Genomic DNA, 13,054 nt, shown 5'->3' on the forward strand with positions numbered 1-13,054 from the left:
CGCCGCGCCGAACAAAGCCCCGGCCCCGCGCGCCCTGGGCGCCGCTCGCCCCTCTGCGCATGCTCCGCGTGCTGCCGCCCCCGCCCCGGCCCGGCCCGGCTCCCGCGTGGCGCGGACAGCGGAGCGCTCTGGCTGCACACAGAGCTGTGTGGAACTAGCACTTACCAGCTTCAAAGGCTGACGCTACCCCACGTGAAACAATCTGCTCGCTTCGGTCACTGAAGCCTGGTGTGTTTGGAGGAGATGGGGAAAGAAGAGACAATGGGTCACAATTATAATAAAAGAAAGGAAAAGTTAATTCCCTCCCATTTCCTCCAAACACACCAGACCTAGCTAGATTTCACCCTCAATCTCAGTATTACCAAGGAGGAAAGAGGAAACTGGAATAACTTATCTAAGAATCCTCCATCCCCTTTGCCCGTGAATAAGCAGTTCATGTTTCAACTTGTCTATGCAGGTGATTAAGGACCCATGCCTASAGATAAGCAGGCTCCTAGACCCCCYRTCACAGGTATTTGGAGCCCAGAAGYTGCTCTGARCAGTCTCTGGATGAACACCATTCATCAACGAGTGTTACTTCTCGAGTCAGTATTAAAAAAGACTGCGAATCTAAACAGCCTCATTTYTCACGTAACTGTCTGACGTGTTCCGGACTACTAAAAACCACCCCACCCCCACAGCTAGAAGCTTTTCTACTTTTTTTTTTAAGCGCATGCTCAAGTTTATGTAAGTAAACCAAACAACACGAACTCGTTTACAGTCAATGCAAATTAGATCAGCAAGTGGAACCGCGCTACAGTCACTTCCTGCACAAAGCTCTCCTCTCCATTTCACTCGCCGAACGCCCATTTTAGAACACTGCGGTGGCAGGAGMAGGGCAGGAGCAGCGGGGGAGGGGGGGAAAGCGCCTCCGCCTTTTCCCGGGGAGAATTGGCGGGAAGGGACCATCCCGCCCACCGCCTGGCGGGACGCTTAAAGTGCGCTGGAGCAGCCGACAACCCCCTGAGTTCCCGCTCAGCACCGCCATGTCCACCCCCGCCAAGCGGCACTGCCAAAGCCCCCCCGGCTCYCTCGAATCTAGCTTCCAGAAGCGCCTCAGGAAGGTTTCCATCGAGGGGAACATAGGTGAGCTCTGCGGTGCGGGATGCGGCTCAGGGCGGGAGGGGGGTCACACCGGGGGCACGCCAAGGGGCTGGGAGGGCCGGGGAGAGACTGGGAGAAAGAGGGGCGGCTGCAGGGCTCATCCACCCGGTTCTGCGGGCAGCGGGGACTCTGTAGGGAGAGCCGCGCCAGGGCCCGAACCCGGAGCGCAGATGGAGCAGGTGGGGAGCCCCGCGGGCAGGGTGCCCGTCAGTCACACCGAGGTGCAGGGCGGGCTCGGAAGCACAAAGCCCCGTCACCCCGGGCCGGGCCGCAATGCCCGTTCGGTCCCGTCCGCCAGCGCCAAGTCCCGGCGCCTGCGCGGCCGCTCCCCCGGTCTCCCCCCGAGCTCCGCCCGCCGCAGCAGCTCCTAAAATGTCGGCTGAGACTCAGCCGCCCTTATCGGCCGGCCGGCCGGGCGCGGCCCCTTTGGCGCKGCGGATTAGCGCTGTTTGCTCCAASGGGCACCCGGCCGGCCTTGAGCCMCAACAGCCGCTAATAACCCTCACAACTGCCCCCCTGTGCATCAGTAGCACCAGAGAAATCAACCCCCGCCCCGGAGTGAACTGCTCTAATCTTCCGCAGCTGCGGGGAAGTCAACGTTTGTCAGGCTGCTGGAGAGACACAGCGATGAGTGGGAGATCATCCCCGAGCCCATCGCTAAATGGTGCAACATCCAGACAGTCGAGGATGAGTACGAGGTAGGTGCGCAGGATTTGGGCCGGATGAAACTGCAGAGTTTCACGGCCAAGGAGCTATGCCAAAATCCAGCTATACTTAGTCTGCAGCAGCCAGAGTCATCCCCACTATCATACCACAGTTGGTCAGGMACGCAAATTGTAAAGGCAAGATACTACTGAATGTATATTCCCAATCACAYCCYCTACTCTGTACTTAAAGCAAGCTACTCGAAGCTGTCACGAAAACCATCACCTGARAAAAAGTCTCTTAGGTCCTATGCCCAAGCATTTTCTTAAAAATAAKTTTTTAAAAGCCATGAAATCGTACTTAAAAATACCAGAATTCTGGATTGAGAAAAGGTAGTAAAATCCTGCAAATACGTTCCTATTAACTTTTTTCTCACTTTTAGGAACTTACAACATCTCAGAAGAGYGGAGGAAACTTACTTCAAATGCTGTACGACAAACCCACAAGATGGGCTTACACATTTCAGACTTATGCTTGCTTGAGCCGAGTAAAAGCACAATTAAAACCTGTTTCAGCCAAGCTACACGAAGCAGAATATCCAGTGCAATTTTTTGAAAGATCTGTGTACAGCGACAGGTAATAATTACTCTCGCAGCACAGCAAAAACTTGCATTAACAGCTCCAAGTCTTTAAAGATACGGAAGTGAGGAAAACAATATTTAAACTAGTATCTGCACGGAAGCAGGCTTGATTAAGGGATTTTTTTTTCAATACCATCATTCTGTCATAAYGACGAGCATTTTGGTAGTTCACTTTTGTCATTCCTGGTATGAAACTGATGTCTTTCATTGCAGATACGTATTTGCTTCTAACCTGTTTGAGTCTGGAAACATTAATGAAACTGAGTGGGCTATTTATCAGGACTGGCACACATGGCTTTTGAATCAGTTTCAATCAGATATAGAACTGGATGGCATGATCTATCTCAGAACCACACCTCAGGTATGCTCGCTAAAATGGGAGGGTTTTCAGTTTCAACTTTGTTTTCCAGAGYTTAAGAGTGTACAAAAGTTATTCCAGATTTAACTCGTTTATGTTCAGCCAAGCACTTGAAATTAATGCTCACTAACGTCTAGCATTAGTCCTTCCAAGTTAARGACCACTTGATCCGTTTAGCTGATTTAACTRTAACACATGATTAATGACCAGGTTTATACTTTTTCTAGAAATGCATGGAAAGGCTACAGATGAGGGGAAGAGAAGAGGAGCAAGGAATTGAGCTKGAGTATTTGGAAAACCTCCATTATAAACATGAAACCTGGCTTCATGAAAGGACTATGAGGTAAGAACCAATATTCTGCAGCAAGTTTCAACTTGCAGGCAAGGCTCTTTCCTACCTTAAACCTTAGTTTTATCAAATTTGGCATTAAGTCTCGTTTCACTCAGGCAGTTGGACAGACTTTGGACCCACTTCAGGTTTCAAGAGAGGRAACTTCACGTAATTTAAAACCTTTGTTAAGCATTAGCTTCAACTAGGAAGTTTTATAGTTTAACCTCCAGCAAGGATATGGATTTTGCTAATTGGAAGGACACGGGAAAAGGACAGTTAAAATGGTGTTCAGGGGCCAATCACATACATTGCAGCAGAACAACTRTGATGAGAMATGTAAGGARTAGACCAAGTTCCTAACTACCTTTAAACTAGCAAGAGTGTATTTCAACAAGTTTAAATATTAATCCTAGCTTCAATTTAAACAACCATCAGAAATGCTTTTGGCAGACCTGTTACACACAAGTAACCTAATCAGCAACCGAGTGATCTCTGCACACTTTCCCTCAACTTCCTCATCGACTCTTTATTGGCTTTCCTATCTAAAGTTTCACACAAAATGACCCAAATGCTTCAGAGGTAGAAGGCAATGCATACTGTGGAATTTTGAGTGCTCATTCCAAACTTGTAAGCATGCACTTCCTGTGTTTAAGARAAACRTTCAAGTTTGCAAGAACAAGTTACAATACTGGTTAGCACACATACSGTGTTTTAGAAATGCCTTCCACACTCAGAAGACTAACTACTGCTACCATCTGTTCCTAAACTGAAGCCAAACTGGTCTTGCTTATGTCAAAGACATTTTAAATACCAGTCATATAACCTGTAAAAGAGGTCATCCCCATGAAAGGAAGCTTTAAAAATGCATCTTGGTAAGTAGATTAGATGGGGGAGACAAAGGGCAAGGGAGATTTAAAAAAGATCTTACAAAATCAGTCCCTGGTAATTGATTCCATGACTAGAATTAGCTAMAGGAAATTAAGGTAAAAACTGTATTCCACCCCACCTGTGCATTACAGATAGATACTAAGAGTCCAGACTTGTGAAATATATGAAGAGTAGCTAAGGACAAACTTGACTTGGGCATCAGCTTTTATCATCTAGGGGGCACATGGGAATCTGACTACTGCTGCRCCCTTAGAAAGCAACTCAAGCACAGGGGTCTTGTGAACAGTTTATGCCATGTTTTACTCAAACTATGTTCTTACATTTAACAGAGTTGATTTTGAGAACCTTAAGGAGATTCCTATTCTAGTTTTGGATGTTAATGAAGATTTTAAGAACGATAAAATTAAACAGGAGTACCTGATTGATAAAGTAAGTATCAAATATTGGGGGKTTTGTATCTGCTTTTCTTCTGCAGTTACCATGCATGCAGTGACATTTCCAAACAGAGTTGGGAGGGAAAGCAAACAACCATTTGAGGAAGCGAGGTGGTAATGAAGAGGTTACTTCAGTCAAAACGGGGTTTACCAATTCAAAGGAAAAGCAGGACTTGGGAGGGAAATATCAATAACTCTGGTGGAGCTGTTTGGCCTGTCCATGGCAAAAAAAAAAGACAAAAAAGCCCCAAACGAACAATCCCAAACAACCCAAAACACCACCTAATACTTAAAGGCATGAGGAAGTGCTCTCCTAGCAAACCCTAGAAACTATTTTCTTCATCCTGTTCTGGGTCATCAGAATGACTCCTTTAAGCYAAGCCTAATTCCCTCAATTAAACAGCTCTAAATAAACTGGGAAGGGGAGCATAACGATCAGTCGTGGAGGTATTTATCATTATATCCTCACGGAAGCCAGCAATTAATAGCTGAATTTTAAATAGGCACTCAAATACACCGTCTTTTACCTTGCCCCTCTGAAAGGCCATAAGCATTTCATGTCATAAATTTAATGTAGGGGCCAAACATCACTGGTAAACTATRAYAACAAACTATTTCTTCCCAAAGAAAGGGGAAAGCCTAGTAATTTAGCTTTTAATGCACTGAATAACATATATGCTTTCTTTGTGATAGGTCAAGTCTTTCCTGMCTTCTTTAGATGAAAACTAACTCGAATAACAAGTCTCTGAAGTTTACCTAATAATCGCCGTGCTCAAAAATTAATTTTAAACAAATGCATTATATGTATATCTTATTTTAAAGCAAGCCTGAAATGTAAAAATATTGTTTGCTGTTTTTCTTTCTTTGTCTGACTTGTGTAGGATTTGATAGAATTTTCTGTAACGCTAGAAAGAACAAATATGGGGCTCTTTGATATTTTTTTTTCCTGTATATTCTCCGTTGTTTAATAAAAACTTAAAAATCATATTGCCTTTCGAGTGTCTCTCCCCGCGGGGGAGCTCAGCGGTTGTGAGAGGCCGACACCCAGTAAACAGATAGCAGGCGCTCAGCAGTGTTGTTTTGCAATAACTGGCACGGGTTCACCATTTTAAGACGAGACTGTTATGGCGTCCAGAAACCTTTACTTTCAACTTCTGCTTTACTGAGTGGCCGCTTCCACCGATTTACGCTACTTAAGGCTGGACGTTAGACCTGTAATAAACTGTAATTTATGCTTATCTTGTTTGCGATCTCCCACCCCCCCCCCAACACCCCCCCCAACACGGGGAGGGACCCGCGGGCGCGGCAGCGGCGGTGGAGGCGGGACAGCGACCCCGGAGAGCCCCCACTCCCCCGCCCCGCGGCCCCGCCCGACACGACGCACGCGGCGGGGGGGGTTGAGCAGCGCACGCGGCCGGGCCCGTCCCCGCCACCCCCTCCCGTCCCCGGCGCCATCGTGCGGCCTCCGCGGGCCCTCTGCAACACCAGGCCCGGGCGGGCGGTACCGCGAGGGTCCCATCGCCGCCCCCCCCCGCCATTCCCTCCCGCCACACCTCCGTACCCGCCGGCGCTAGGCCTTACCCAAGCCGGGGATCTCGCCCTCGGTCTCCTCGGTGTGACAAGGGTCCATCTTGGCCGCGCCTTCCCCGCAGGGGCCTCAAGAACAACAAAGCTGGGCGGGGGCGCTCGGACGCTGCGCGAACAGAAACAAAAGCTCAGCGACGGCTGAAGGGGAGCCCGACGAAGGTGGATCGGGGCTCCGCKGGGGGTTTCTCAACGCTCCCGCGGCGATGGGCTGCGATGTAGCCGCCGCTGGGCCCGCTCCCACCCGCTCGTTCCGGCTGCGCAGCGCTCGCTCCGCGCCTATAAATGGCCGCCAGCCGCGCAGCGCCACGCGCTGACGTCACGCGCCGCCCGCCCCCGCCAGCCAATGGCCGCGTGACAAATTGAACGCAGCCAGTCACGTCCGGCCCCCGCGTGCGCTGTGCGGGGGGGGGTGGAACCATGGCGGGGGGAGCGCGCGACCGCCCCGGGGGTCCCGCGAGCCCCCGGGCACCCCGCGCCCGCCGGGGGCCGCGAGTTCGAGTCCCGAGGGAGCCAGGTTCCAGTCTCCCCCACCCCGCACGGCTCCGGTTCCAGTCCCGTCCCCGCCCGTTCCGCTCCCCGGTTACCGAAGATGGCGGCGGCATTCTCCCTCCCGCCCCCGCCCGCCCCACCGCCTCCCCCTCGTCCCCGCTCCCCCGGCGCCCCCCGCTCACGGCGAGCTGCGGCGCGGCGCTCCGGCGGCGATCGGCGGCTCCGTGCACTGCAGCACCGCCCGCCGCCGGCGTCAGCTGGACTCGGCTCCGCCTCCCGCCGCGGCGGGGGCCGGGCACGGTGGAGCCTGCGCAGGCCTGGCCCGGGAGGCTTGGGGGGCTTTCCTGATCTCTCGAGGGCCGTTCTGTGCCAGCCCGGGTACGGGGAGCGCAGCCCGACCGGAGCAGCCCCGCTCAGGCCCTGCCGGGTCGGTTTGGGTTTGGCGCTGGAGGTTTTTGTGTTGGAGTTGTGCCGGGGAATCGCCGAGTGCGTGCTGGCAATGGCCGCTTCACACAGGCCCTCCGCATCCTCAGAGCACGCTCTCCCAAAACAGACCGACCCTCTCCACAAAGAATCATGAATTTAACCAACTCTAGGTTAAAATAGCTGCAAGGGAGCCGGTGGGATTGAACGATAAGAGGTGACCTTAGGACTGTGAAGGTGKGGCATCGACTCCCAGCTTTGTTTCTGGCCGAGTGTTAGTGTAAAGCAAATCCCTTTGCTAATCCCCGTTGAAGTCTGGGGTTCTAGCATTGAGATAATGATGATTTTTGACCTTTTTATAGTATCTATTAATATTCATATACTGAGGTACATTTGCAGTGTGTTATTTTATTAGTCTTGATTGTGAGAGGCCGACACCCAGTAAACAAATAGCAGGCACTCAGCAGTGTTTAGTCCCTATTACTGCATTTGAAAAAGGACAGAAAATGGGTTTTCTGTTGTTTATGCATCAYGATCCACGTGATTAAATGGCTTTAAAGAGGGCTGTAAGGGCTGTTCTCTTGCAATCTAATTTTCAGTGAGAAATAAAGCCTGATTTGCCTAATATTTTCTTGATCTTATATTTATTTAGTCAAACAAGATTCTGTTTTAAGTTTTCTCTTTAGGGGTCTTTTAGGACATTAAAATCATCCTGTGTTCACACTGACAAGAAGTTCTGCATATCSCTCCAGTGTTAGAAGAAAAGTCATATGACTTCTTTTAGCAAATATGTAACTGCTMTGAATCTTACACAAGAACTCAGCCTGCCTTTCAAATATCCCACAGTAACTTTGGTACAGCCACTTCCAGGGGGAGAATGTGACTGTGAGCTGCAGGGGCAAGCAAAGACATAAATAGTTATCCGAAGAGTTATGATTAGCCAATGTATATGCAGTGTTTGAAAGACAAAAGTAATTAACAATTCAAATGGAATTGCTGCTAACAGAGCAGCCTTTTYCTGCTGAGGCCTTGGCTGGTTATGTGCTTTTGCAAATGGGGGTGATCCCACGGTATGTGAGCACTTGCAGAGAGGAAAACAGGAGATAAAATTCTTTCTGGAAAGATTGATATAGGATCTTCCATAATTTCTTCTAGGACTCGGGCATCATGTTTACCTGGCTTTTTGTTTTATGGTACCAGCCTGACTCTCCAACCTTCTCCTCCAACAGACTCAGTTGAAATCCAGTGGGTCTGTCACAGCTCAYGCTGCAGCTCTGGGTACATGGGATTTTTCCTGAAAAAGCTTTGTTCTGCTTCAGAATTTCACTGTTTCCTTCCTGCAATGGGAAAAGACACACCTGCTGCTCAGACAGCAGGGGAGAGGAGCTGCTCTCATTTTCCCACTTGCATTCCCAGAAGGTTTTGCTACATTCAAGTCATCCAGGGAAGTGAGGGCTGTAATCCAAGCTGAGTTCAGCCTSCTGGGTGTTGTAGTGTATCAGGTAGAAAAAGGGCAGAGGTGGTCTCCAGAGTAGCAATCTGCCAGAGAAACAATCTGCTGGATAGTCACAGCCCCTGTGCAACATCCCAAATTCCCTACAGGCTCATGAAGAGGAGCCCCAGTCCAGCCTGCAGACAGATGCATAAAGCTGAGTACACAYRTGCAGTGTTAAGCTGGACCAAAATAAAGCTGAAACATGCTACCTGCTCAAGAATTTTCTGGTTTATACCAGTCTCTSTTTGTTATCTTACTTACACTTCTTTCCAGGGCAAGAAAATAATGGAAAAAATCTGCAGCACTGGTTTGAGGATTCCATAATTATCCAAGCATATGGAGACACTGTGTGTGTCTGGGAGTGAAGATGCTCATTTCTGAGTTGATTTTGAAGATATTGTTGCAATGCTAGAAATAATTACCAACAATTCTTCCATGGGTCAGCATTTGTCATTACAGGGAGAATTGATCAGAATTTAAAATCCTGCCCTGAAAAGATGACTGAACTCATTGTCCATCATCACTGCATGTGCCTTCCTTTCTTCCTTAGCTAAATGTTATCCATTTCTTCTGCTGCTGCCATCACAAAGTTCATTTTTCATGTCTCAGCTACGTGTGTTGCATGTGCCTCATGTTTGCATATAACCACCTATAATTTAGGATCTTACAGCTGATCTGCAAACCTGATTAACTCTCAGTAAACACTGCTGCAGCTGTTTCTTTTCATCTAAGATCTGAAACAGGGAATACATGGAAGTCTTMTACTACCAATGCTTTGTATGTTTCTGTGTGTGTGTGACCTCCAGCCAAAAGCCCTACCATTCCATTATAACCTTTCTGTTATTTCCCATGCTTCTGAAACAGCCTCTGGCTGYGATGCTGGGACAAACAGAATCTAAACAATGCTATTAAAAATGCATGATGTGTGTTCTGCCGTATTAGATAACATGGCCATGTTCATCATCCACTAATGCTGCCAGTTCACAGCTTTGCCAGTGCAGCCTCCCTCCCATCTTTGCTTTAGACAATTTAAGAGGATTTTTGGCTACACTTCACCTTTCTTCCTTTTCATCTTTTTTAATTTTTTTTTCTTGCCTTTATTCATTTCTCTGAAAATGGTGGTCTGCAGCACAGATTGGATTGGATTGGATTGGATGTATCCCAGCTTTTCTAAGATGTAATTCACTAAGAAGCTGGGAAGCAGGTTTGGGGATGTTGATAAACACTGTTTAAGTGAAAAGCAGACATCCAAGTCCTTCATTCTCTCTGAGGCTACTGTTGCACTGCTTGAAGTTGCCACCCTTCCCTTTGTGCCAGCAGCTTACCCACAGCTTGTGCTCACCATCCTTTGCCTCTTCGAGAATGGAAGAATTGCCTCTGTTCTGCTCTTTTGATGGTTGCACTCTCTCAGGGCTGGGCTGGGCGTTCACCAGCCTGGTGTTTCCCTTTGTCAGTGGAACCCAGGCCTATCAGCGTTTCAGTTTTGCAGCATTAGAATTGTAACAGTGTGCAGAACACCTGTTTTTTACCGCTGGAGCTGCCCACTGTGAATGCAGGGCCATCCGGGGTGAGGTGTCTCCTACAGAGTGCTGCAGGTATCTGTCTGTTGTGCTGCCTGAGCTCTGTGGGCATGAGTCAGCTCTGGTCCAGGAGCCATCTGGCTGCACAGCGCCGTGCTGAGCTCATCAGGCTGCTCCCGGCAAGGGTTTCTTCACTCAGGCAGAACATTTGCAGCTCCTTGGCAGTTCATCCRTGTGCTGCCAGGAGAGAGGTGGGAAAGTGGCCATTCACACACCTCCAAGAAGCTTTGTCTGCGTTTCTTTGTGCCCTCCCAGAAGGAGAACGAGCAGTAAAGCTGTAGATACTCAACAGTGGGATGACTCAGTCCAATGTTGGGAGAGTGTGCTGTATCAGGGCAGACAGCAGCCCTGAGCTCCTTACCCTGGARCACCACATTCATGGAATGGAGGCTATTTTAGCCATTCCCCAACTGCAGGCCCAGAAGCAGTGACCACAGCAGCTCACTGGCTTGGACCTCRCTGGAATGATGATCCCTGACTTCCACCCCTTGCAGGCAATGTTGCTGTAGTAATTTGGGGTCACTCAGCTTTCTCTTGTCAACCAGTGCAACACCAAAGCAGCTGATGCACATGCTCAGGCACAGACCTTCCTTTATTCTCTCACTCCAGAAGTGCTGTGTGTCCTGACCCTTTTGCTCTTCTTACAAAACTTTTACCTTTAGTCCCTGAACACAGAGCCTGGCACAGCATCGGTGGGGGCTGGAGCTGGGCATGCTCTTCCCTAAGCTTCCACAGCAGTTGGTCAGTTTTCCTTTGGAGGGAGGGCATTCACAAAGGGGSATGTTAAGCCSTGTCCATCTTATACATACTGTGACTCTGCCCTTAACTGGGGAAAGGTGAATTCTTGGAGCTTTCTGACAAGWAGTGATTGCTGGGAGGCAGAAAACTGATGAGAATGAGTCAAATTGTAACTTTAGTGTGTTGATTTTCCAGGCCTCCAGACCTGCTAACATACCAATTTGCAGATCGCTTTGTTTTTGCTTAGACTTGACCCCACTATCAAGTGCAGGAATAGTTTTTACTCCCCTGTGATGGTGTGGRGTTGATGTTGAAGCCAAACACGGTGCTCTCAAACCGAAGGTATGCAGTAGGTCAGCCACAGTCACACTCTTCAGTCCATCTCAGCCTCTCCAGTGAGGGTTGTGYTCTTGCACCCACACTTTCCAATTCCCCCTGAGCAAAGCACTCCATATCCTGACTTTGCCCTGTTACACTCCCAGTAAATCTGTGTGTSCGTATCTTTATTCACATCAAGAGCRTTCTGGATCTCGCTGCCCATAATGTTCTTCCACTGATGGAGATGTGGCTCCAAACGACTGCAAAGCAGGCAACCCCCAAAATGCTGTGACAACGTCAGCGTCAGCGAGGCCACTGCAAACTCAGAACATAAAATGGGTCACTAGCGGGGGCATTTCACTCACACAACTTTGTCTGCCTGCTTTTCTTTTTCCTTGCCCTTGAAGTTATTTGCTTGTCAACAAGTAAAACTAAGACAAGGGGTAACAAAGTGAYGGTGAGGAATGGTGAGGGGAAAGTGTCCCACAGTCCTGCTCTGGAGACTGCACCCTCACAGCTCCCGCAGGCTGGCTTCCCAAAGCTCTGATCCTGGTGCTGCTGCAGAAATAAAGGCCCATTGAGAAGTCTGCCACAATTTGCATTTGAATTCCCTTGTGGCCTGTTGTCAGATGGGCAGGAGGTGGGTGCTAGTCTCGGTTGCTCAGCGCCCGATACACAAAGGTGCCTTTAGAAAGTCCTTATTTTTCTGAGGGAAAGAAATGCATTGCTCAGACTGTGGATACTTAGTGTTTTCGTTTTCTTATTTTTCTTTTTTTCCTTTCTCTCTCCCATTTTTCTGCGTTTCACCCCCTTCCCTGGATCAGGCTGAGCCGCAGATAGACACGTCTGGGTATTGTTAGCCCTGTCTGACCTACTTCTCTCCCTCCCTCTGGCCCCGTGTTATGGATGCTGGTGCTATGGAAACCTGGTTGACATGCCAGTGCCACAAAGCCGGGGCCACCAGCTGCAGCTCCTTTCCTGGCCCCAATGGGAGTTTCCCTCCCGAACACCCCCCACCAAAGAAAGTTAACAGCCCTGCTTCCCGGGGAAATTCAAGGGTGTCCTTCATCCGTCCCACCAAGCCGTGCTTCAAAGACACTGGGGTGCTCTTCTGTAGGTTTGGGGGCACCGATGCTGTTCTCCCTGAAGGCAGGGCACAGCATTTCAGTGCTGGTGGCCACCTGTAGAGCCGGCGCTGCCCACACCAGACCTGTCCGTGCCGGTATCCGGCACGGGTCAGCGCGGCACGGATAGGAAGTGTGGGTGCCCTTGAAGTTTTCAAGATAATAAACTATAAACTTCTGCACCGTGATCCAAAAGCCTTGCAGGAAGCTGGCTGGGATGCTGGGAASGCGGCGATGGAACACGGGCGTGCCGGCGGGTGGCACTGCTGTGTGCGGGGACAGCTCTGCGCCGCCACCGCTCCCGYGGAACCCGCCCCGTCGGGCACAGAAGCTTGTTTACAACTTCAGCCACTGCGCCTCCTGTGATAAAAAAAGTTCTCGCTGGTTCTGCGGGTTTGCTTTGCTCTCTGCTGATCTCCCATCCGGCTGGCTGCTTATCCTGGGAGCCTGTGGCACTATCAGAGCGGATTTGCTTCCAAATATCGCACGCYAAACCTTTCTTCTCCCCGTTGCTGGCAATGAACTGGCAGCCGTAAGGAGAGGAAGCAGGAAGGAGCTCCGGAGTCCGCCGAGCGCTTTGCAGGGGCGTTTTATGTCTGTCGTAAGCGTCTCCAGGAGAACCCTGCGAGGCTCCCGGACTCCTCAACCTCAGTAGCCCTAATGCCAGAGCCTGGCCCCGCACGGATCAAACTGCAGACAGGCGGCTTTGTGCATGAGTGCCAGAGGCCGTGGCTGTCCGGCTGCCTGCGGAGCGCTGCCCCCGGTCCCTGTCGGGGTGCAGCCGGCGGTGCCGGGGCACAGGCGGCGGGTCCGGAGCCCTCGGTGGTCACTCCCTCGGACACCCCCGGGCCCCCCGTCAC

At 50.1% G+C, this 13,054-nt stretch overlaps 2 protein-coding genes across 13 annotated transcripts in view; one reads left to right on the plus strand and one right to left on the minus strand.

The window, feature by feature from the left end:
- HNRNPH1 (heterogeneous nuclear ribonucleoprotein H1) overlaps positions 1-6,781 on the minus strand; it is a 15,438-nt gene extending 8,657 nt beyond the window's left edge. For 3 of the 11 annotated variants that reach the window (XM_057373711.1, XM_057373707.1, XM_057373716.1), the window contains exons 1-2: positions 6,022-6,315; positions 166-225 (exon numbers count right to left, since the gene is read on the minus strand). In XM_057373711.1, coding sequence (XP_057229694.1) covers positions 166-225; positions 6,022-6,070 — 109 coding nt within the window. In that variant the 5' untranslated portion in view covers positions 6,071-6,315. Of the gene's footprint in view, positions 1-165; positions 226-6,021; positions 6,316-6,698 lie in introns of those variants that run through there. The other 8 variants (XM_057373705.1, XM_057373715.1, XM_057373708.1 and 5 more) reach the window with 4 other exon arrangements.
- On the plus strand, positions 764-5,663 carry LOC130577971 (deoxycytidine kinase 2). 2 transcript variants are annotated; one of them, XM_057373718.1, is made up of 7 exons: positions 767-1,125; positions 1,726-1,841; positions 2,231-2,424; positions 2,643-2,790; positions 3,015-3,130; positions 4,336-4,435; positions 5,134-5,663. In XM_057373718.1, the coding sequence occupies exons 1-7, from the start codon at positions 1,026-1,028 to the stop codon at positions 5,167-5,169; spliced, it is 810 nt and encodes a 269-aa protein (XP_057229701.1). In that variant the 5' UTR covers positions 767-1,025; the 3' UTR covers positions 5,170-5,663. The 2 variants fall into 2 exon arrangements, with proteins under 2 accessions (XP_057229700.1, XP_057229701.1); XM_057373717.1 differs by lacking the exon at positions 5,134-5,663 and having other exon boundaries at positions 764-1,125; positions 4,336-4,626.
- Positions 6,782-13,054: the final 6,273 nt, after the last annotated feature.

Source organism: Malurus melanocephalus, unplaced genomic scaffold (assembly GCF_030028575.1).
Source record: "Malurus melanocephalus ecotype Western Australia unplaced genomic scaffold, MMel_1.1 scaffold_205, whole genome shotgun sequence".
Lineage (NCBI taxonomy): Eukaryota > Metazoa > Chordata > Aves > Passeriformes > Maluridae > Malurus > Malurus melanocephalus.